The following is a 26,220-nucleotide window of genomic DNA, read 5'->3' as shown; positions in this document are numbered from 1 at the left end:
GAGCAGGGGAGGGTAGGGTAAGGCAGGGGAGGGTAGGGTAGGGTAGGGCATGGTAAAGTAGAGTAGGCCAGGGTACGGCATGGGAGGGGAGGGTAGGCTAGAGTAAGGCAGGAAAGGCCAGGGTAAGGCAGGGGAGGGGAGGGTAGGGCAGGGTAAGGCAGAGTAGGCCAGGGTAAGGCAGAGTAGGCCATGGTAAGGCAGGGTAGGCCAGGGTAAGGCAGGTTAGGCCAGGGTAAGGCAGGGTAGGCCAGGGTAGGCAGGGTAAGGCAGAGTAGGCTAGGGTAAGGCAGGGTAGGCCAGGGTAAGGCAGGGTAAGGCAGAGTAGGCCAGGGTAAGGCAGGGTAAGGCAGAGTAGGCCAGGGTAAGGCAGGGTAAGGCAGAGTAGGCCAGGGTAAGGCAGGGTAGGCCAGGGTAAGGCAGGGTAGGCCAGTGTAAGGCAGGGGAGGGGAGGGTAGGTGGGAATAGGATGGATCTCCAGATCCAGACCACAACGTAAGGCAGAGAGTAAGGACAGACGATTGAACATGCCACATACAGTACAGTTGTGGCCAAAAGTTTTGAGAATAATTCATTTCCACAAAGTTTGCTGCTTCAGTGTCTTTAAATATTTTTGTCAGATGTTACTATGGAATACTGAAGTATAATTTTAAGCATTTCATAAGTGTCAAAGGCCTTTATTGACAATTACATGAAGTTGATGCAAAGAGTCAATATTTGCAGTGTTGACCCTTATTTTTCAAGACCTCTGCAATCCACCCTGGCATGCTGTCAATTAACCTCTGGGCCACATCCTGACTGATGGCAGCCCATTCTTGCATAATCAATGCTTGGAGTTTGTCAGAATTTGTGGGTTTTTGTTTGTCTACCCGCCTCTTGAAGTTTGAAGTTCTCAATGGGATTAAGGTCTGGGGAGTTTCCTGGCCATGGACCCAAAATATTTTTCCCCGAGCCACTTAGTTATCACTTTTGCCTTATGACAAGGTGCTCCATCATGCTGGAAAAGGCAGTGTTTGTCACTAAACTGTTCCTGGATGGTTGGGAGAAGTTGCTCTCGGAGGATGTGTTGGTACCATTCTTTATTCTGGCTGTGTTCTTAGGCAAAATTGTGAGTGAGCCCACTCCCTTGGCTGAGAAGCAACCCCACACATGAATGGTCTCAGGATGCTTTGCTGTTGGCGCTCACCTCGTCTTCTCCGGACAAGCTTTTTTTTCGGATGCCCCAAACAATCGGAAAGGGTATTCATCAGAGAAAATGACTTTACCCCAGTCCTCAGCAATCCAATCCCTGTACCTTTTACAGAATATCAGTCTGTCCCTGGTGTTTTTCCTGTAGAGAAGTGGCTTCTTTTCTGCCCTTCTTGACACCAGGTCATCCTCCAAAAGTCTTTGCCTCACTGTGCGTGCAGATGCACTCACACCTGCCTGCTGCCATTCCTGAGCAAGCTCTGTACTGGTGGTGCCCCGATCACACAGCTGAATCAACTTTAGGAGACGGTCCTGGTGCTTGCTGGACTTTCTTGAGTGCCCTGAAGCCTTCTTCACAGCAATTGAACCCCTCTCATTGAAGTTCTTGATGATCTGATAAATGGTTGATTTAGGTGCAATCTTACTGGCAGCAATATCCTTGCCTGTGAAGCCCTTTTTGTGCAAAGCAATGATGACGGCACGTGTTTCCTTGCAGGTAACCATGGTTGACAGAGGAAGAACAATGACTCCACCCTCCTTTTGAAGCTTCCAGTCTGTTATTCGAACTCAATCAGCATGACATAGTGATCTGCAGCCTTGTCCGTGTCAACACTCACACCTGTGTTAACGAGAGAATCACTGACATGTCAGCTGGTCCTTTTGTGGCAGGGCTGAAATGCAGTGGAAATGTTTTTTTGAGATTCAGTTCATTTGCATGGCAAAGAGGGACTTTGCAATTAATTGCAATTCATCTGATCACTCTTCATAACATTCTGGAGTATATGCAAATTGCCATCATACAAACTGAGGCAGCAGACTTTGTGAAAATAAATATTTGTGTCATTCTCAAAACTTTTGGTCACACCTGACTAGCTGTCACACTTGGAGGAAGTGAGAAGGGTGTAATTGAGGCCTGCAATTCGGGGCGTTCTTGCATGTGGGCATTTCTGCTTCCAGTACGGTAGGTGGCGTTAAAGCATGTTAACGTTGGATGCCAGCAGCCGATAAACCCCACAGAAGAAGGGGCGACAACGGTAGCTAACTAGCTGTGCACCGGTACACAGTGTTCTTCGTCCCCGCTTGTCGGGCACTGTTTCCCATAATACTGTTAAATACGGCTGGTGTTTGGCAGGTGGCAGTGAAGGACACTGTGTGCTAGCTTAGCCAGCTAGTCCAGTACGCAGCAGGTGGGAGGCGGGGACGACACCATCTGCTAGCTAGCTAACTAGCATGCTAGCTAGCCAGTACACAGTGTCCCTAACTAGCAAGCTAGCTAGTTAGTGAACACAAGGTGTCGCCCCAGCTTCCCGCCTGCTGTGCTAGTGGGAGGCGGGGATGACATTGTCCTGTCGGGCATAATTGTCTCCGTGGGAACCTCTGGTACGTGGGCATTCCTGATGCAGGTATGGCCACATGCAGGAATGCCCTGAACTGCGGGCTGCAGTTGCACACGATTAGAGAAAGTAGTAGCTTTAAGGGAACGACACACGCATCACTACAATGCATTACAATGGGAAGGCTTGTTTGGGTATGAAGAGTGGGTAGGACAGGGAAGGGTGTGTGGTGGTAAGGGGGGGTTTGAGGAATGGGTTAGGGAAAGATGGGGGAGTGGAGATTGTGGTAGGGAAGGAAGCATGGGACATAGACCATTCCTCCTGACTCCTGTTCATGACTGACTCAATGCAGAAAGGAGCGACAGACTCGGTGTCCTGCCTCTCATTCAATATTCATGATAGCCTCCCTCTGGCTGTGCTGATGCTGTACTGAATGCTGCTCTCCCTCCCTGCATCTTAATCCACACTGAGCTCCCCTCTCCCTGGGACACTGAGCTAGCTCTTCCCATCTCCCTGGCCTAGTTTAGGCTGCTGCCACTGGGCTGCTCTGAGGGCTGTTTGGAGGGTCAGTGCTAATCGCTGGTTTACATATGTCCTGTCCAGTGGCATCACAGCGCTGCAGCTAACAGGGGAGGAGAGCATTCAGCTGGGCCCTGTCCCAGTGTAGTCCCCGCTCTCCACTCATCGACCAGCTGCCAGGGACAGAACCTGAATTTGAATAACGCCTGCAGTGTGTGTGTGTGTGTGTGTGTGTGTGTGTGTGTGTGTGTGTGTGTGTGTGTGTGTGTGTGTGTGTGTGTGTGTTGGATATGGAACAGGGACAGGGGATGTTATAAAAATTGGTGACATGGAGCAAGAGAGAAAGAACAAGAGAGAGATCCGCATTGGATCAAAAGTAATTATTCACAACAGGAGGCTGCAGAGTTAATTCAACCAATCAGAGCGAAGGTGGGGGATGGGAAGAGAGAGAGACTGAGGGAGAGGGGGAGAGAGAGAGAGAGATAAATACAGAGGGAGAGAGAAACCCTGTTTAAAGGAATCACTTCAAAGCTACACTTCTTCTAGCCTTTCGTTACATAGCACACTCCAGAAAGACCATCCTATAAATTAAAACGGTAATGACCATGGGTGACCTCTGCATTCAGGATGTTAACAGTGCAGTCATAGCAGGTTAATGAGGAAGTGGTGATTCCACACCAGGAGCTAGCTTTATGACACCGATCAGTTCTAAAATGGCTGACATTTCACCAGTGCTTTTGTCCTGGACATAATACTAAATGTCTTCACTGCTAGCATAACAAGTCAGGTCAATTGTCTGAGGGGAAGTTCTCTATGCATCTACTCCAGGAATATGTAACTGCTTTCCAGTCACCAACATACATATGAAGTGACAGAATATTGACATGATGTACTGACATTGAAAGACAACACGGGCTGGCACTAAGTGATGCATGTGTGTACGTGCATGTGCATCATATGAGTGTGTACATGCACGCCGCATGTGGGGCTGCATATGCATGTTCGCATGCATGTACAGTACCAGTCAAATGTTTGGATTCACCTACTCATTCAATGTTTTTTCTATATTTTTACATTGTAAAATAATAGTGAAGACGTCAAAACTATGAAATAACACATAATGAATTATGTAGTAATCAAAAGTGTTAAACAAATCAAAATATATTTTATATTTGAGGTTCTCCAAAGTAGCCACCCTTTGCCTTGATGACAGCTTTGTACACGCTTGGCATTCTCTAAACCAGCTTCATGCGGTAATCACCTGGAATGCATTTCAACTAACAGGTGTCCCTTTCTTTCCTTCTTAATGCGTTTGAGCCAATCAGTTATGTTGTGACATGGTAGGGTTGGTATACAGAGGATAGCCCTATTTGATAAAAGACCAAGGCTGCGGTTCAAACTCATAAAAGACACACCCTCCATTTACCCTCGCCTTATGCACTTGGGGGAATCCCCGTCACCATCTTGGAGGGTGGTCCAAATGATTAGCCAAGCAAAGGAAGTTTGCAACGTAAGCCCCTCTGCCCTCGTTTTTAGAAGAGTTTGCAAGTGTACAATTATGTTCACTTTGGGGACTGAAACTCCCCATAATTCAATTTGCGGCGATTGTACATCCGCTAAGAAAAGTCCACCAAAAATTAAAACCTCAACGTCAATATGGAGTCAACATACAAGTCTAAGTAAAAACAAATGTAATTAAGTTAGAAATTGTGCTACTAATGCACATGACGGCACAAACACGTCTCGCAAATGTAATGATGTTTTTGTTTGGTTAGCTTATGGAAATTGTAGAAATAAAACATTTTTCTTCTTCAGAAGTTCCAGCTAGGCTAATGTTAGATAGCTAATTAATTTACTAGCTATCATACAGTAGGCGTATATTAATAATTATATATTTAATGTAAGTACACATGCAATCATAACTGACTACAGTGCATATGAAGCACCCACAAGCTACCGATGGCTGAAAACAATCATTGCGGGATGAACGAGTGACAAATTTCCGGGCAAGGGCGGTCCAGTGGACACTGGGCCTCCCGAGTGGCGCAGTGGTCTGAGGCACTGCATCGCAGTGCTAGCTCTGCCACTAGAGATTCTGGGTTCGAGTCCAGGCTCTGTCGCAGCCTGCAGCGGCCGGCAGACCCATGGGGCAGCGCACAATTGGCCTAGCGTCGTCCGCACTAGCGACTCCTGTGGCAGGCCGGGCGCAGTGCACGCTGACATGGTCGCCAGGTGTATGGTGTTTCCTCCAACACGTTGGTGCGGCTGGCTTCCGGGTTAAGTGGGAATTGTGTCAAGAAGCAGTGCGGCTTGGTTGGGTTGTGTTTCGGAGGAGATCAGCTTTAATAGTGCAGATAGATTTCAGATATAGATACATTGCCAATCCCCAATATATTTTTGGGGTAAACATATTTTCTATATATACACATATGAACATATACAGTATATATAAATATACATACAAATACACATACATAAACTCAGCAAAAAAAGAAACGTCCTCTCACTGTCAACTGCATTTATTTTCGCTGTAAGCACAACCCCCACCTGTGGACGTCGGGCCCTCATACCACCCTCATGGAGTCTGTTTCTGACCGTTTGAGCAGACACCTGCACATTTGTGGCCTGCTGGAGGTCATTTTGCAGGGCTCTGGCAGTGCTCCTCCTGCTCCTCCTTGCACAAAGGCGGAGGTAGCGGTCCTGCTGCTGGGTTGTTGCCATCCTACGGCCTCCTCCACGTCTCCTGATGTACTGGCCTGTCTCCTGGTAGCGCCTCCATGCTCTGGACACTACGCTGACAGACACAGCAAACCTTCTTGCCACAGCTTGCATTGATGTGCCATCCTGGATGAGCTGCACTACCTGAGCCACTTGTGTGGGTTGTAGACTCCGTCTCATGCTACCACTAGAGTGAAAGCACCGCCAGCATTCAAAAGTGACCAAAACATCAGCCAGGAAGCATAGGAACTGAGAAGTGGTCTGTGGTCACCACCTGCAGAACCACTCCTTTATTGGGGGTGTCTTGCTAATTGCCTATAATTTCCACCTGTTGTCTATTCCATTTGCACAACAGCATGTGAAATGTATTGCTTCCTAAGCAGACAGTTTGATGTCACAGAAGTGTGATTGACTTGGAGTTACATTGTGTTGTTTAAGTGTTCCCTTTATTTTTTTGAGCAGTGTACATAAAATGGCGCCGGAGCAGAAGGCAGACGTTTTACGTGCCCGCAACCGATTTTTGTATTTTTTTTCATTTATTTTTTTACTCATTTTGTATATAATGTTACTGCTACTGTCTCTTATGACCGAAAATATCTTATAGACATCAGGACTGCGATTACTCACCACGGACTAGCAGAATCCTTTTTATTCTTTCACGACTCTGACGAGCCCGAGGCGGAGGATATACGGCTTCCTTGGGAACAGTCCCCGACCCCCGTGATCTGCGTGAAGAGGAGGTGGAGAAAGAGAGGCCAGAGAGCGGGCTGCCTTCTGAAAATTCGGAGGCGATTGAATAAACCCCAAATTCCCTCAATTCTGCTAGCAAACATGCAATCTTTGGAGAATAAAATCAATGAGTTACGGGAAGATGAAACTACTAACGGGACATTAAAAACTAACATCTTATGATTCACAGAGTCGTGACTGAACAACGACAATATCAACATACACCTGGCTGGTTATACGATGTACCGGCAGGATAGAACAGTGGCGTCTGGTAAGACAAGGGGCGGTGGACTATGTATTTTTGTAAATAACAGCTGGTGCACTATATCTAAGGAAGTCTCGAGCTATTGCTCGCCTGAGTTTGAATATATCATGGTAAGCTGTAGACCACACTATCTACAGAGAGAGTTCTCATCTGTATTCTTCGTAGCTATTGAATGAGCTGTATTCCACCATAAGCAAACAAGAAAACGCTCACCCAGAGGCAGCGCTCCTAGTAGCAGGGGACTTCAATGCAGGCAAACTTTAATCAGTTTTACCAAATATCTATCAGCATTTTAAATGTGCAACCAGAGGGAAAAGAACTCATGACCAACTATAGTCCACACACAGAGATGCATACAAAGCACTCCCTCGCCCTCCATTTGGAAAATCTGACCAAATTTCCATCCTCCTGATTCTTGCATACAAGCAAAAATGAAAGCAGGAAGGACCAGTGACTAGATCAATAAAAAAAGTAGTCAGATGAAGCAAATGCTAAGCTACCGGTGTGTTTTGCTAGCACAGACTGGAATATGTTTCGTGATTCCTCCAATGGAATTGAGGAGTACACCACATCTGTCATTGTCTTCATCAATAAGTGCATCGATGACGTTGTCTACATTGTGACCGTACGTACATACCCCAACCAGAAGCCATCGATTACAGGCAGCATCCGCACTGAGCTAAAGGCTAGAGCTGCCACTTTCAAGGAGCGGGATTCTAACCCGGAAGATTATAAGAAATCCCGCTATGCCCTCCGACGAACCATCAAACAGGCAAAGCGTCAATACAGGACTAAGATCGAGTCATACTACACCAGCTCTTACGCTCATGTGGCAGGACTTGCAAACCATTACAGACTACAAAGGGAAGCACAGCCGAGAGCTGCCCTCTGACACAAGCCTACCAGACGAGCTAAACAACTTCTATGCTCGCTTTGAGGCAAATAACACTGAAACATGCATGAGAGCACCAGCTGTACCGGAAGACTGTGTGATCACGCTCTCCGCAGCCGATGTGAGTAAGACATTTAGACAGGTCAACATTCAGGCCTAAGGGCCAGACGGATTACCAGGATGTGTACTGCAAGCATACGCTGACCAACTAGCAAGTGTCTTCACTGACATTTTCAACCTCTCCCTATCATAGTCTGTAATATCAACATGTTTCAAACAGACCACCATAGTGCCTGTGCCCATGAACACTAAGGTAACCTGCCTAAATGACTACCGACCCGTAGCACCCACGTCTGTAGCCATGAAGTGCTTTGAAAGCCTGGTCATGGCTCACATCAACACCATTATCCCAGAAACCCTAGACCCACTCCAATTTGTATACCGCCCCAACAGATCCACAGATGCAATCTCTATTGCACTCCACACTGCCCTTTCCCACCTGGACAAAAGGAACACCTATGTGAGAATGCTATTAATTGACTACATCTCATCATTCAACACCATAGTGCCCTCAAAGCTCATCAATAAGCTAAGGATCCTGGGACTAAACACCTCCCTCTGCAACTGGATCCTAGACTTCCTGACGGGCCGCCCCCAGGTGGTAAGGGTAGGTAACAACACATCCTCCATGCTGATCCTCAACACAGGGGCCCCTCAGGGGTGCGTGCTCAGCCCCCTCCTGTGCTCCCTGTTCACTCATGACTGCATGACCAGGCACGACTCCAATACCATAATTCAATTTGCCGATGACACAACAGTGGTAGGCCTGATCACCGACAGCAACGAGACAGCCTATAGGGAGGTCGTCAGAGTCCTGGCAGTGTGGTACCAGGACAACAACCTCTCCCTCAACGTGATCAAGTCAAAGGAGATGATTGTGGACTACAGGGAAAAGAGGACAGAGTACACCCCCATTCTCATCGACGGGGCTGCAGTGGAGCCGGTTGAGAGCTTCAAGTTCCTTGTTCCAACAAACTAACATGGTCCAAGCACACCAAGACAGTCGTGAAGCAGGCAGAACAAAACCTATTGCCCCTCAGGAGACTGAATAGATTTGGCATGGGCCCTCAGATCCTCAAAATGTTCTACAACTGCACCATCGAGAGCATCCTGGCTGATTGCATCACTGCCTGGTATGGCAACTGCTCGGCCTCCGAACGCAAGGCACTTGGTTGTATTTTTGGGTAGAGCAGACATTTCCATGTATTTGTGTTAGCTGCATGTGTGACATAACTCCACCAGTCCTATTGCTGATATAATTTACAAAGTACATTTTTTAAAAGTTTTTTTATCAATTAGTATATTTGAGTTTAACCACAATATTTGTTCTATTATTTGTTCTGTCTTTTCTGGTGGATTAAACTTAAATTGCAACCAACTTTCTATGGCTTGTTTAAAAAATATATATATTTTGGAGATTATTTTGTTTTCAAATTACCAAAAGTGAACGGTTATAATCTGAATAAAGGGAAAAGGCCCTTCTTGAACATGGAGTGAGACATTCATACTAATTTGCTAGAGAACCAGTTCAGATTTAAGTATAACTTTTGTATGACTGATGCCTTTAGTGAGAGGTCTAATGCTTTAATATTTAATCATTTCTGCCCTCCGATTTCATATTCATTATATTAATAGGCCCATTTCATTCTGTCTGGCTTGCCGTTCCAAATAAAATGAAATATTTTTTGCTCATACAATTGAAAAAAAAGGTTGCTAGGTGTTTGCAAAACCATAAGCAAATAGGTCAACTGTGATATGACTAAAAATAGTTAATCAGGGTGATTTTTCCACAAATAGACAGGTATTTTCCTTTCCCATGGTAGCAAGATCTTATCTATTTTTGCTATCTTTCTATAAAAATGTATTGGAGTGAGATTGAAATGAAAACATATGCTTAAAGTACTTTAACGTCCTCTTTCAAAATATAGTTTGGTGAATCATGAGTGACTCCATCATTTGTAACAAGTTTCAGGAAAAAAAAAAATTGGTAGCATTTCTATGTTGAAGATTAGATTAAGAAACCGGATTATAATCTCCCACCATAATAAGAGTTTTCAAATGTTCAAAGAAGCGTGGATCATCATTATATGGACCTTATAGGTTAACGAGCCATACCTGTTTATGGACCAATAAACATATTTAACATCATCCATCTACCTTGAGGATCTGTTTGGACAATTTGCACATTTGGATCAAAATGACTGTTAATATCACCACACCTTCTTTGCCCATGGGAGAAGTATATTTGCCCCCCCCCCCCCCCCAGTCCTTTTTCCACACAACTCCATCTAAAATTGTTGAATGAGTTTCCTGTAAACAATAGAGATCGTATTCCTTCCCTTTTGGCCAGGTAAATACTGATCGTCTTTTCTTATTATCTGCTAAACCATTACAATTATAGCTGGCTATAATCCCAAGGCCCCCGAGAGACCGGGACCCATCCTTCGAAAAAGAACACACAGTGCCACCACAGAACAGAAGCAGGTCAGCCCAACCAAAAGCATTTCCATCACCCTCACCTTAATTTGTATTATATATAGCTATTAAAAATATATATATCTTAATTTCCATAATTAACTATTCATATTTGTAATAATGTAGGTAGTTCATGCAAAGGATTGTTACCTCTTACCAGGATTGCTATTACAAAAGTTACATTTTGGCAGGAAATTATTATTTCAGCAAACAATTATTGTGAATCATCCTATATTGTCTCTAACATCTTTACTCCCTAGCAACAGTTGTGGGATACACACACACACACACACATACACGCACACATACACGCATACATACACGCACAACCCCTTTCCCCCACAAACAACCATAAGCTCAGATGCTCAACAGTTGTACCATCAGTTGTAGCATCTTCACGGTTGGGATGGTGTTCTTCGACTTGCAAGCATCCCCCTTTTTCCTCCAAACACAATGATGGTCATTATGGCCAAACAGTCCTATTTTTGTTTCATCAGACCAGAGGACATTTCTCCAAAAAGTATGATCTTTGTCCTCATGTGCAGTTGCAAACCGTAGTCTGGCTTTTTTATGGCGGTTTTGGAACAGTGGCTTCTTCCTTGCTGAGTGGCCTTTCAGGTTATGTCGATATAGGACTTGTTTTACTGTGGATATAGATACTTTTATACCTGTTTTCTCCAGCATCTTCACAAGGTCCTTTGCTGTTGTTCCGGGATTGATTTGCACTATTTGCGCCAAAGAACGTTCATCTCTAGGAGACAGAACGCGTCTCCTTCCTGAGCGGTATGACGGCTGCGTGGTCCCATGGTGTTTATACTTGCATACTATTGTTTGTACAGATGAACGTGGTACCTTCAGGCGTTTGGGAATTGCTCCCAAGGATGAACCAGACTTGTGGAGGTCTACAATTTAGTTTTTTGAGGTCTTGGCTGATATATTTAGATTTTCCCATGATGTCAAGCAAAGATGCACTGAGTTTGAAGGTAGACCTTGAAATACACTCTAGATGAAAAAGAAACGCACACCTATTCTGGCGAGGTGCTGGCTAGCGGAGTGGAAAACTTGACAATAAAGGAGAGCTGCACACTAAGAGCTCAGATGCAAAAATGTAATGTCCTTGAAATACATCCACAGATACACCTCCAATTGACTCAAATGATCAGAAGCTTCTAAAGCCATGACATTATTTTCTGGAATTTTCCAAGCTGTTTAAAGGCACAGTCAACTTAGTGTATGTACACTTCTGACCCACTGGAATTGTGATACAGTGATAAGTGAAATAATCTGTCTGTAAACAATTGTTGGAAAAATGACTTGTGTCATGCACAAGGTAGATGTTCTAACAGACTTGTCAAAACTATAGTTTGTTAACAAGAAATTTGTGGAGTGTATGTAAACTTCCAACTTCAACTGTACTTTGAGTGGCTGATGCATTCTGGGAATAATTTTTTTTTGGGGGGGGGCAAACTCAGACTCCGAGGAGGTCCAGAGGAACTGTTTTATACAGAAGTTTCAATACTGTAAAGTATAATACACGATATGTAGTTCACTACTCCAACACTGAAGACTGGCTGCGTTACAAGTGTTACCAGTTTGAAGTTTTGAACTAAGAGTTGAACATTTACCACATACTAATTAAGAACAAATTGCGAGTTACAATGATGGCCTGTTGTGTGTGTTTCATAGTGATAGCAAGGAGGGCTGCTCTGCTCCTTCTTCTCCCACTTATGTGTCAACATCAAACATGGTCTCTCTCTCCAGCTCCCTACCTAGGTCTATGGGCGGATTGAGCTCACACATAAAAGGAAGTTTCTCTTCCCCAGAGGTAGAAACACTGGAAACAAAAACAGTGCAGGACTCAGGACACAATACATCTTTAATTCTGTCAGTTCTTTGTTCAGGTGTTGTGTATTTCTTCCAAAGGGTGGGGAGAGGAGAGGAGAGGGAGCTCACTCCTTCCTGTGTATCCTAGTTGTAGTGATCCTCTCTGTCTGCGAAGGCTAAATCCAATCTTTTGTATTTTGTGGTTATTCTAACCTTCTGAACCTCCTCCCCAGGGGTGTGAACTGACTATCCAAATACATTTAAGAGCAACGCTCCACTATACTAGATTATAGAAATCAATGAAAGAGAACATTTTGATAAACCTCAAGGAACGTGTGCTTTCGGAGACGTGACAATACTTCAAAAATGTGAATAACAAATATATGCATCTTTTGTGACAAAGATCACAACATTCGTACCAATAGCAACCACTGTATATCCCCTCTTGTAATGAGATAACCAGTTAAGAGTTATCGCAATATCAATTTCAAATGGGGAAATGTAGGTTAGTTACCATAACATGAACACCCACATACTGTAACATCAGCTTCATCTGACTCCGTACCTCAGAATATATGACAAAACACAGGATTTAAGAGCCTGGCTTCCAGCAATAATCTAACTGCTTAATGGGAAACCCTTCACGTTCAGCAGCAACAGCAGAACTACAGCAATAGAGGAGGTCTGGGTCACAGGTCAACAGCCACATATTCAACCAGCTTCCGCGCCATTGCATCAAAGCGTCGCTCTGTTCTAAGAGGATACAAAACAGAGTAGTGAGGTTACACAGGAAGCCACCAACCGTATGTGTAATGGCAATCCATTATGCAATCAAGAGAAGTTACGCAACGAGGGTAACGAAGGGTTAATCAGCCATCATGCCACTCCACCAAGCAATGTCACAGAAATGCCTCCACACATGGCAACAGCACAGCATCCGTTGCTATCAGAGCCCTGGAATGAGTGCATGGGCTGAGAAGGGGAGAGAGGTGTGTGTGTGTGTGTGTGTGTGTGTGTGTGTGTGTGTGTGTGTGTGTGTGTGTGTGTGTGTGTGTGTGTGTGTTTGTATGAGGGTTTTAACACAGGCCAGCCTAATGGCATCTCACCAACAGTGGGCTAAGCTCATTGAAAGCTCCAGCACTCACGCCCACTAACAACCAGAGGAGATGTCAGGTACGTTATGCAAAATAACTATCATGAGAGAGACAGAGAAAGAGGGGTGTAGAGATAGAGAGGGATAAAGGAGAAAAATAGAGAAAGAATGAGGAGAGGATTTGAGAGAGGGGGGGGGGGGGGGGTGCTGAGCTATAATGTAAGAGCTAAACAATATCACATTGTGTTGAGGTGTGAGGACAGTTATATGACAAATTAGCCAAAAGAGCATTAGGCAGATGATCCTCTTAATGATAATCAGGGGGGTCCGATTATCCTACTACCTTGGGGTCCTGTGTGGCTCAGTTGGTAGAGCATAGCGCTTGCAACACAAAGGTTGTGGGTTCGATACCCACAGGGGACCATTTATGCACTCACTACTGTAAATGACTCTAGATAAGAGTCTGCTGAATGACTCAAATGTAAATAAACAAAGGACCAGGAAGTGGTGCTGATTTGCTAGATTTGTTCTTTACCCAACTAGATAGTCTCTTGGGAAAAGATGCTGAGCTCAGTTGGTAGAGCATGGCATTTGCAACACCAAGGTTGTGGGTTTGATTCCCTCGGGGGACCAGTACAAGAGAAAAAAAGGTATGAAAATGTATGTACTCATTACTGTAAGTCGTTCTGGATAAGAGCATGACTAAAATGCTAATGTAGAAAAAAATGAAACCTCCAGCAAAACAATTTCATTTCAGATCAGTTTCCTTAGCTGGCTGAGGTTCAGCCAATTAATACAGGGCAAATATGATAAGTAAGAACCATATTTCTGTGTAATCTTGCTCAGTAATGAGATGAGCCAGGTCACATAAATATCTCTCACCGTAACACACTAATGAATACAGAGCTGTGGCCCTCAGAATATCCTTCCTCCAATTTGTTTTTAAGAGACTTTTTAAAGATTTATGAGAATCGTAGAACATCATTAGCATTATCATGACATAATTAATCTGATTAATAACCCCCACCTGGTGGGTTTGAGGTTAATGAATGAATCTTTAATTTGTTACATCTAATCTTCCATTTAATTAAAGTTGTGTGCCCAGGGCTAATATAACGATTCTTGATTACCATCAACTGTTTTCAGATCGGGGTAGTCATAGCGTGACAAGCTAATGAATTGTCCTCCTATAACACTTCCACCTCGGTTTCAGATACATGGGGTAGGCAACCTGACTCACTAAATTATTCATGGATTTACCCTTTTTTGCTTGGTGTTAAGCGATTACAACATGTCTATTTTGTAGGAGTTTAGACAGACAGTCACTTGAACTCCAATCCAGTCAGACAGAAAATGTACAGAAATTGGTCCCAGATGGGTTTGACCCAACATGCTACCGGTACACCACAACAGTGTATGGTATGCCATTAAGAGCAGAAGAAGTCACAGTTTGGAATCATAAAACTGTGTTTCTAAGCATTTAAACAACTGGATCTAGACTGAAAGACAAGATAACAATAACTAAGAGACATCTTAAACTGAGTTTATACTCACAGGATGGCAAACTGTGGTTGAGAGAGATAAACCTCAGCGAATGACAGGTAATCTAAGTTCTCTGAGGTGCAAGCCGTGCCAATTTTGTCCGTGGGGTTATCAGTGTCAGTGTAAACAAGGGACACTCATGGTGAAATCCCATGCATGTCACCAGAGTCTACGCTGGCATTAGCCAGGATCATTACTCAGCATGTGACAAATGAAGACATATCTTGGCACAACAGAGGCTGATAAAAGCCTTTAAAACTCACTTAACAGGCATGATAAACCCTGCAATATTGCTCACGGGCAACTCAAGTACTCATTCTCTGTCACTGGAGGCCCTGGGTTGAAGATTTGTGCTGTGTTTGCCGGGGAAGTTTCTCTGGATTAAAGTCAAAGGGCAGAGAGAGAGAGAGAGAGAGAGAGAGAGACACTGCTGGATGACAGTGACCTGTGAAGATGAGAGCTTTGTGAATAATACATAGACAGGCGAAGTCGGCCATGCATGCACGGGTGGACTTGGGTAAAGCCAACCTTGGAGAAATCGGAGAGCTTCCTCCTCCACTACGCCATTGCCCTCCACATGAGTGGGCACTGGAGGCTGGAGCAGAGCCTCAGTCCAACCATGACCATCAGACGCCGTCACTCGCAACCCCAACAATCAGTCCCGCTATCTGGAGACTTCAGGTTCTTCTAAGACATCACACTTTTCTCAAGTTCACTGCCCTTCTTCAGTTACTTGTGTTGACACTTTCATAACGGTCGAGACTTGAGACAGAACAGAATCATGTAGCTATTGTCTTACATTCTCTTTCAAACGGGAAGCGTTAAATAGAAAAGTAGTCATATCTCAGCTAAGCAGGAGGAGTAGCTAGCTGGCCAAGCTAAAAGCCAACGCCAAATGCTAGTAGAGTGCTTGTAGACAAGGCCCACAGCTTCAGGCCTAACTTCCTACACCTGAACCTCTTTTAAAAGACTGACATCGTGTTTCAGGTTACTTGGGTCCAAAAGAAAGACTATCGGGAGCAGAGAGCCGTATGTAAATGCATCAGCAGGTCTACATCTTCCCCTCACATCCCTCCTCATACTCTCAGAGCTGGAGACTGAGGCCCTCACCCCTGGATGAACCTGGACTGATCAGGAATAGAGAACAGCAGCACTCCAACACTAAACAGAATTTCCTTCAACCTTTAATTCCAACCCCGTTTACAGAATCAAAATCTAAAAGGACAATTGGGGACTTCTTAATCGCCATTATCTTGATTCTGTGATACTAGAATTTGGATAATTGTGATTCATTAATGTGTCATCTGTACAGTAATAGCCACAGCTAAATGAGCTGGCCATTCATTTTCATTAACTTGAATGAAAATGGACTATAAAAACTCAACACTCCGGCCTGCTTTCTGTTGTCCATAATTTGAAGCTAAATATAAGGACAAGTAATGATGAAATCACCAACACGCCAGAGAGAGGCAAAATATGATGTTTCCACAACAAACGTTCATAATTATGAGAGCCATCACAGTACACCTGCTAACTCCACCTGCTATCAGTGCAAACACATCTGGCAGAGTGTAATTTGCCTTGGCAGCGATTCAATATAAACCTTGAGGGGAACATTTCTTACTTTTCTATTAGCCTTTCCCTGCAGTTATTAATCAAGTGCCAGACACAAATCAGAAACCATCATGCACAGTGCTTCCTAAGGATGACCGAGGGGGAGATGGCACTGCTGTGCCTGTGACAGACAACGGGAGGGGGGGATGAGCCACACGGTGGAGATGAGAAAAGCCACTGGTTCCGGGGGATTCGGAGACTGGGAGACCACTCTCTCTGCAGGGGCTGTGTTTGGCCAGTATGAAAATCAGCAGCGAGGACGTTGATCGTGGGAAAGCGGTAGAATGGTAGGCACACCGGGTCCTCTGGGGAGGGATGGACGATCCTTCAGGAGACGTTTTAAGTCATCCCTGACATTCCCCAGCCTCCTTTAAGTGCCTTCCTTTTTCATATAGCAGGAAAACAATGCTAGACTTCTGAAGTGTCCCGGGGACAACAACACAGCTGGTAAGTAAGGAACACCTATGGTTTCTTTATGGTATAACGGGAAAGAAAGTAGACGTCTTAATCTGTAGAAACCAGATATAACATATAACTTACCTTACACAGTACCACACTCTCATTGTGAAGCTGAGAATGAATTGAAACCTTAGATATTAGAAGAAAACCAGTCAGGCCTGTAGAACTCTCTTTCAACTGAGAGTAGGTAGCTTGGAGAAACTGCACTACTAGTTCAGTGCCTCACAGACTACTGTAGATCCACTGGCCTCAGATCTCCAATATCCAAATGCTGGGGAATCTTAGTCCTCTGCAGGCGAGATATCTTCTAATGTTCTTCAGTTCGTCCAACTGCGAGACACAATGGAACTCTAAAGCTTGGTCAAAGAGCACTTGGCCTGAGTAACCAGTTGCTGTTGTTCCGCTGTAAACCCCTCTCACAAAGAGGACAACTTAGTGACAACAGAGGCAGTTAGGGAGGTGATCCAATATATTTTTGAGGCCAGTTATCTCCATTCTGACCCTAGAAGTGCATTGAAGTCAGTGATTTTTACAATCACAAATCTTTGGAAGGTGAAATCTACTCCCAGTGATGTACAGATAGTGACATAAGGTTTGATCTATGGAAAGGCAAAAAACTGTTTTCTTGACAGTTGCTTGGCCACAACAGTTCTGTCAGTCCTTCATGGATAAAATCCAGGTCCACTTTTGAGAGTCCTTTTGTGTTCAAAACATAGCCAGAAAAGACAGAAGAGGCAGCTTCATTCGCTTGGAAATTACAAAGAAAGATTGAGTTGAAATGACATGGTCATCTCTTGGCTCAAGTAACCTCCTCCAGTCACGCAAATAAGCATTGTGTAACTCTGCTGGAATTAGAACATATTTTTGGTGACTATGCTTGTGCCCCATTCACCCTCGGCGTCCTCAAATTTTTCAAAGTAGTTTTCTCGACTTGATTTCTTGTTTGGTTTAGTTTTTTCGCGTTGATGCAGAGTTCCTACACCCTGGATATTTTTGATTTCCTTAGCGCAAAGCTGAGCAAACAGACAAAGGGAGCTGCGATAGAACCCTGCCAAGTCTCGTCTGGATTTTCTCTCTTCCCCTCCTCTCCCTCTCTCTCGACATGGCAACCTTCCCGAGATGCCTTGGCGGGGTTCCAACATGTCTGTCTGAGTACCCCCCAAACACCCACACTTCCCCCGAAATAAATCATTGATTTGGGCAAATTTATCAAAACGAATCTCAGATATATTTCTGAGCTACGCCACTCGACCACTTCCTTCATATCTGGCATCTCCCCTCTCCCGCCCCCCACCCAGATGCACACAGACACGTGTGGTACTTGGAATCCATGCCAGCCAATACCTCCCAATGCCTACCCACACACCCCCTTAACCTCTCCATACCCCCACCACAGCACATTCCCCTCTCCTTCCCACCCTCACCCAAGCAAGTCACGCAGGGAGTTCCTCCATGTCTCTCTCGATGAGACTCCCCAAAAATGTCTCTGGGATGTCTTTACAAGACCTGAAGCAGGTTCGCTTTTTCAATGCCGGGGTAGTCTATTCACCATGTGCCAAGGCACAGCATCTCCCGCCATTCTGAGGGGGCACCTCAGTGCCCACATCGCTGGTGCCAACTCACCACTGCCTGCCTCCATGTTCACACCATCCAGTAGCACATAGCCACAACCCCCATCCCACGCAACAGCCTAGCATGGTGGAATTTAGACTGGCAGATGCAGGAGTGATCCTATAGGGAATAAATAAGACACACAGCAAAACAGAGGCTGTTGATTGGCTGTCAATTTCTCTTAAAGCCATTTTGCTACTTTATTAATTCATAGCTTTCCCCGACAGTTTGGGATATTAGATTCAAATGGATTTTAAACCATGTAGCTCGTAGACTACAATAAATGTTAACATAAGGTAAAATCCCTTGTAAGTTCTCCTTATATCCATTAACTGACTAGAGGTGATGCAGCAGGTTTTTTATTTAGTGAGGTGGAGGTAATATATATTCGCTGACATACACTTTGCAACAATGCAACTGATTATTTCTGATTATGAAAGAAAACTGAAAACACAATCTACAACAAACAGTCCAAGTCCATCAGTATCCCTATCTATTCTAGAAGAGGACTGTGGATGGATGGTACAAAATACACCTCATTTGGAATGACCACATAAATCAGGACTGGCCCCCATTATCTTTCACTGGAAGCTGCTCTACACAGAACTAGAGCCATCTGTGATCTGCAAAATATAAAATAGGCAGTCACATGCCTGTCAGCATCTACTGGGATTTGGATGAATTTCACCATGTTCATAAGTAAATAACCATTTCACTGTCCATAAAATGCATAACAGATACCATGGCTACTCTCTTATCCAGAACATCATAATCCTTAAGGGCAATAAATGAATCCACTTCATTCTGTCTCTGACCCTTCATTCCTCTTTCCTCACTGTTTCAACGCCCCGTCATGTGTGACCTTCAGTGGGCTAGCAGCAACATCAGGATGCCTTAACAGAGCCACGTGCAGTGGTGTGGTGCCTGTCTGTGGAGCTGTGCGTGCGTCTCCTGGCAACCTGCCAGCCCCGTGGTGCAGTGATGTTGCCATAGGGCTGGGACTGGGGAGGGAGGCCAGGGCTGTATGGGGCTGGTAATCAGACCACTGCAGTCCTGCAGGGTGGATCCCTTTCCTGCACGGTCACGCTTCATGCCATTGCACACAGTTCCCATGTGAGCCGCATCTCAAGCAGCCTTCAGCTGCTCCCGCCAGGCCTTTTACTTGCCCTCTCTCTTACACACACACTTATTTGGGGCAATTCTGAAGAAAAGTGAAATGCAGTTTACGATGACAGTATAACTAGGTGTTGTGTTAGACATCCACTCAGATGGGGCCTGTTCTGAGAAAACCGTAGGACCCCAGACAATTACTGTTATGATTTTCCCATCCTATGGTGACAGGAACCAAGCAACACAAGGTACTGCAATTGTTTTTTCTCTTGCCTTTTCCTTGCGATCGATGTTTGATGTCATGCGGCGAGCTCCTAGTGCTCTCTCTCTTTGCCTACAGTGCAAACGCTAGTAGGCTACATGTTTTCATTCTCATCACTGCAGACCGCACCCCTCTACCCTTCAAATGTTATGTAACTCAACTTGTGTCAGCCATTCCCCTCAAACTGAAAGTTTTGCCTTTTTTCTGAGAGTAAGACAGGAAATACAATTAATCTTTAATCTAAATGGAGTGTTGGAGATAGCATCTTTCTTTAGACATCGTTAAATAAAGGTTACATAAATAAATTAAGCCAGTTAAGAACAAATTCTTATTTACAATGACGGCCTACCCCGGCCAAACCCGGGCCAAATGTGCACCGCCCTATGGGACTCCCAATCACGGCCGGATGTGATACAGCCTGGATTCTAACCAGGAACTGTAGTAACACCTCTTGCACCGAGATAGTGCCTTAGACCGCTGCGCCACTCGGGAGCCCATGAAAACATTATGTTTTGCACCACTGACTTTAAACTAGCACAAATTTCCCCAAGCGAGTCAAGTTCTTGCCAGTAGGATAGAATACATATTCAATCACTTTAAGGGCATTGAGATCCAATAGAAATATCCTTGGTGTAAGGCCTACATAGTTGCAGGATTAACAGTAATATGCACTATAATTTTCCAGCCTTATTATTATTTGTATTTTTTTTATTTTTTTATTCTCACAAATTATAATCTTTGGGAAAGGTTGCCTTAATCAGAGGTGTGTGTGTGTGTGTGTGTGTGTGTGAGAGAACTGTGCAGAGTGAGGGAGAAATAGTCTAGTCTACATTAGAGTCGTCCCTACCCTAAACCATAACCATTTTAAATGTCAACTTCAATGGGGTAGGAACGTCCCAAGGAACCCGGATTGCACCAACCTTTCTTGAACAGTTTAATAGCCGCGAGAAGTGAATAATACGCATGCGCAATATGGAGGTTTCAGTGACAAAACAAATTCTCTGCAGCGCTTCAAAGTCATAGCAGGGCAGAAGTGTAGTCAATTCGTGCAACACATAAGTATGTCGGCTACACAGTCGTACGACAATTGCTTGTTGACATAAATACCAACTGTACGCGCTTTGTGTTGTCAATGTTTACATAATTAGGCCAATTTACAGTTCCTACGGGTGTTTTGCTAAGCAACTAGGTATGCCGGCTAGCTACTAACGTTATAGGCTAAAGCTACCGAGCCTAGGACACCATGCGACACAGACCCACACAGGGAAAATCATCCTACCTGATACTTTTAAACTTTCACTTCTCCCGGGTAGAGCATTCTCTGGAGTCGGCATCTGTGTTTTGGAAGAGATATCTCCCATTCTACTGTGGGTAAAATGACGCCAAATCAAACGGAGTCGAGTCGTTACGACCATTGAGCTCAGCGGTTGCAGTGGTGCGGACACAAACTAGCCGAGCCTTCTTCATTTCCTACATAACAACTTGTGTAACATTTTCATGTTTATAGTCTACAATTGGCTGAGCACAGCCTATTACCAAACCTGCACAAAATTATATATTTGATTTAGCTATAGGCCTAAGTAATTAAAGCAAATGTATTTTGCATTAACAAATATATAGGGCTTATAGGCTGAAAGACCTATGAATGCCAAAACCTTCGCCTATATGAAATGTTGAGGTAAATTATGTCATTATCAGGATACAATTAAGCAATAAGGCACAATGAGGTGTGGTATATGGCCAATATACCACAGCCATCCAGGAGTCCCTGGATACAGCCCTTAGCCGTGGTATATTGGCCATATACCACTGGGGTGCCTTATTGCTATTATAAACTGGTTACCAACGTGATTACAGCAGTAAAATTACATGTTTTGTCATACTGGTGGTGTATGGTCTGATATACCACGGCTGTCAGCCAATCAGCATTCAGGGCTCGAACCACTCAGTTTATAATGGAAACAATAATTTGTGTAGCCAATCATGTTTCAGCCTTGATACATTGTAACATTAGTAAACCAACGCATTGTAACCATATTTTGAGACACAAGTCGGGTTCTGGTAGTTTCGGTGAACTAGAATAACGAAATGCATGACCTGACAAAATATAGCCATTCCAAAAAAAAAATACATTTGCCCTCCATTCTGTTATTTTCTGAATCAGGCTTGGACTATTTTGTCATGGTCCATTTTATAAAATAAGAATGTTGCCAGAGTTGAACCATTGCATTTTTTTTATAGCTTGTTGCATTATTAAATAGTTTTAAAATAGTTATTATTAATAAATAAAGAATGGAATACATTGGGGAAAATGTCCTATCTGTTCATTTCTCAGGCAACATTTGCTGATAAAAAAAAATAAGTCTGTCAAGTCATTAACAAAGTTACTCAAATGAATATGAAAGAGGTTTACGCAAGTTTGAATTAAAAAGGATTTGCCTCTTCAAGTGTGGAGAAACTCGAATCTAGCTTTTGGTTCAAGGCCCTTGCACACAGCACTGTTCCGAGGGGCTTTGGGTACCCTGCCTGAGCAGGCAACTAACAATTCCATTTAAAAAGATTTGTGTAAACTAGTTTTCAGCAGATAAATGTGCAATAATCTGGAGTTAAAGCAAACAGCTGTGAATGAGTTTAGATCATGTATAAACTTCAATTGTATTTTGAATTTATTGTTGGCCTTTTTCGAAAATCTGCATTATTTTGTACAAGATTTCTCTGCAAAAGAGTCGAATGTTATAGGCATAGGGAGGGTAGCCTAGTGGTTATAGCTTTGGACTAGTAACTGGAAGGTTGCAAGTTCAAACCCCCGAGCTGCCAAGGTACAAATCTTTCGTTTTGCCCCTGAACAGGCAGTTAACCCACTGTTCCTAGGCCGTCATTGAAAATAAGAATATGTTCTTATCTGACTTGCCTAGTTAAATCAGTAAATAAAAATACACGTCAAATTGTATTGGTCGCATAAACATTCTTATCAGATGTTATTGCGGGTGTAGAGAAATGATTGTGTTCCTAGCTTCAACAGCGCAGTATTATCTAACAATACACACGAATATAAAAGGTGAAACAATGGAATTAAGAAATATTAGGTCGAACAATGTCGGAGTCCGGTGTGTGTGTGTGTATATATACACACACATGTATATGTGTAAATAGGATAGGCCTAGACTAGAATACAGTTTATATATATGAAGTGGATAAAACTGTACCTAAACATTATTTAAAGTGGCCATTGTTCCATTATGACTATGTACATAGGGCAGCAACCTCTAAGGTGCATGGTAAAGTAACAGTGATTAAAGTTCAGTCCAGGGTACTGGGGGCCGGCTTGTGGTGACTATTTAACAGTGATGGACTTGAGATAGAAGCTGTTTTTCAGTCTCTAATGTCCAAGCTTTGATGCACCTGTACTGACCTCTCCTTCTGGATGTTAGCAAGCCGTGGCTCTGGTGGCTGAGGTCCTTGATGACGTGGCCTAGTTAATGGGAGACTGGTGTGTTGTTAATTCCTATAGGCCTACATCTATAGTACGATACACTCAGGAAAATTATCTTATGTGGAAATCCACAAATAATACATTTTAAAAAATTGCATTAAAACATACAAGTTTTATCCAACACAATCACGTGCGAACAATTTGTTTACGGAAGACGTATAGTTGGTTATAGATACTTGGATTTGTTAAAAGGATTGGCTAGAGACTGATCGATGTTGATGCACGAGCTGAGACCACTGTCTTTCATTTGTGAAATCAATTAACTTTAATAGCTGCATAGGCCCTATAAAACGGAACAGCAATGCGTCACGTTCACAGTGCATCGCCTATTGTCCATAGCGTTTGAGACTTGATGATAAAATAGATGGGAAAGGCTGTGTTTTTGTCGTCTTCCATTCAACACCAATATACTACACATTCTAGATGTACACTGTGGTCACCTGCAGCCTGCAAGCCTACATTAACGCCACTGCACCCTTTCACTGCGGGGCTCGATGGCTTCTTTGCCGCATAGAAGGCCTCTAAATCAGATAGGCTTTATTCATTACTGTGTAATATAGGTCAGCATAAAGGGGTGGATTGCAGAGCTTGGCTTACCATACAAGCCATCTGGAGTTCACTGCGCGTCGAATTTGCTCACGGGAGGCACGCGTCCGGCTGCTCGGCAGATGACACTGCGTTTTACTGCGGCACGAGAGGGGGATAAGGGGACCTCAACCAAATCCATGCATACGAACGGGTGTTCACTTTGAACAATAGAAAAGGTCTGGGGTTATGGGGCAGCTATAGGTCTGGGGTTATGGGGCAGCTATAGGTCTGGGGCTATGGGGCAGCTATAGGTCTGGGGTTATGGGGCAGCTATAGGTCTGGGGTTATGGGGCAGCTATAGGTCTGGGGTTATGATGCAGCTATAGGTCTGGGGTTATGGGGCAGCTATAGGTCTGGGGCTATGGGGCAGCTATAGGTCTGGGGTTATGGTGCAGCTATAGGTCTGGGGCTATGGGGCAGCTATAGGTCTGGGGTTATGGGGCAGCTATAGGTCTGGGGTTATGGTGCAGCTATAGGTCTGGGGTTATGGGGCAGCTATAGGTCTGGGGTTATGGGGCAGCTATAGGTCTGGGGTTATGGGGCAGCTATAGGTCTGGGGTTATGGGGCAGCTATAGGTCTGGGGTTATGGTGCAGCTATAGGTCTGGGGTTATGGTGCAGCTATAGGTCTGGGATTATGGGGCAGCTATAGGTCTGGGGTTATGGGGCAGCTATAGGTCTGGGGTTATGATGCAGCTATAGGTCTGGGGTTATGGGGCAGCTATAGGTCTGGGGTTATGGTGCAGCTATAGGTCTGGGGTTATGGTGCAGCTATAGGTCTGGGGTTATGGGGCAGCTATAGGTCTGGGGTTATGGTGCAGCTATAGGTCTGGGGCTATGGGGCAGCTATAGGTCTGGGGTTATGGTGCAGCTATAGGTCTGGGGTTATGGGGCAGCTATAGGTCTGGGGTTATGGTGCAGCTATAGGTCTGGGGCTATGGGGCAGCTATAGGTCTGGGGTTATGGGGCAGCTATAGGTCTGGGGTTATGGTGCAGCTATAGGTCTGGGGTTATGGGACAGCTATAGGTCTGGGGTTATGGTGCAGCTAAAGGTCTGGGTTTATGGGGCAGCTATAGGTCTGGGGTTATGGGGCAGCTATAGGTCTGGGGTTATGGTGCAGCTATAGGTCTGGGGTTATGGGGCAGCTATAGGTCTGGGGTTATGGTGCAGCTATAGGTCTGGGGTTATGGGGCAGCTATAGGTCTGGGGTTATGGGGCAGCTATAGGTCTGGGGTTATGGTGCAGCTATAGGTCTGGGGTTATGATGCAGCTATAGGTCTGGGGTTATGGGGCAGCTATAGGTCTGGGGTTATGGTGCAGCTATAGGTCTGGGGTTATGGGGCAGCTATAGGTCTGGGGTTATGGTGCAGCTATAGGTCTGGGGTTATGGGGCAGCTATAGGTCTGGGGTTATGGTGCAGCTATAGGTCTGGGGCTATGGGGCAGCTATAGGTCTGGGGTTATGGGGCATCTATAGGTCTGGGGTTATGGTGCAGCTATAGGTCTGGGGTTATGGGGCAGCTATAGGTCTGGGGTTATGGTGCAGCTATAGGTCTGGGGTTATGGGGCAGCTATAGGTCTGGGGTTATGGGGCAGCTATAGGTCTGGGGTTATGGTGCAGCTATAGGTCTGGGGTTATGGGGCAGCTATAGGTCTGGGGTTATGGTGCAGCTATAGGTCTGGGGTTATGGGGCAGCTATAGGTCTGGGGCTATGGGGCAGCTATAGGTCTGGGGCTATGGGGCAGCTATAGGTCTGGGGCTATAGGGCAGCTATAGGTCTGGGGCTATGGGGCAGCTATAGGTCTGGGGCTATGGGGCAGCTATAGGTCTGGGGTTATGGGGCAGCTATAGGTCTGGGGTTATGGTGCAGCTATAGGTCTGGGGTTATGGTGCAGCTATAGGTCTGGGGTTATGAGGCAGCTATATGTCTGGGGTTATGGGGCAGCTATAGGTCTGGGGTTATGGGGCAGCTATAGGTCTGGGGTTATGGGGCAGCTATAGGTCTGGGGTTATGGGGCAGCTATAGGTTTGGGGTTATGGTGCAGCTATAGGTCTGGGGTTATGGGGCAGCTATAGGTCTGGGGTTATGGTGCAGCTATAGGTCTGGGGTTATGGGGCAGCTATAGGTCTGGGGTTATGGTGCAGCTATAGGTCTGGGGCTATGGGGCAGCTATAGGTCTGGGGTTATGGGGCAGCTATAGGTCTGGGGTTATGGGGCAGCTATAGGTCTGGGGTTATGGGTCAGCTATAGGTCTGGGGTTATGGTGCAGCTATAGGTCTGGGGTTATGGGGCAGCTATAGGTCTGGGGTTATGGTGCAGCTATAGGTCTGGGGTTATGGGGCAGCTATAGGTCTGGGGTTATGGTGCAGCTATAGGTCTGGGGTTATGGGGCAGCTATAGGTCTGGGGTTATGGTGCAGCTATAGGTCTGGGGCTATGGGGCAGCT

The 26,220-nt window shown here is 44.8% G+C and overlaps 1 protein-coding gene across 1 annotated transcript in view; it reads right to left on the bottom strand.

The window, feature by feature from the left end:
• Nucleotides 1-21,164, bottom strand: part of LOC115107799 (mitochondrial peptide methionine sulfoxide reductase-like) — a 96,866-nt gene extending 75,702 nt beyond the window's left edge. Inside the window, exon 1 of the mRNA XM_029631449.2 lies at nucleotides 20,972-21,164. Within this exon, the coding sequence (XP_029487309.2) occupies nucleotides 20,972-21,107 (136 nt within the window). The 5' untranslated portion in view covers nucleotides 21,108-21,164. The remainder of the gene's footprint in view (nucleotides 1-20,971) is intronic.
• Between the last annotated feature and the right edge of the window lie 5,056 nt (nucleotides 21,165-26,220).

The sequence above is a fragment of the Oncorhynchus nerka genome, linkage group LG24 (assembly GCF_034236695.1).
Source record: "Oncorhynchus nerka isolate Pitt River linkage group LG24, Oner_Uvic_2.0, whole genome shotgun sequence".
NCBI lineage: Eukaryota > Metazoa > Chordata > Actinopteri > Salmoniformes > Salmonidae > Oncorhynchus > Oncorhynchus nerka.
Note: the sequence above shows the minus strand (reverse complement) of the source record. Positions and strands in the feature narration are given on the sequence as shown.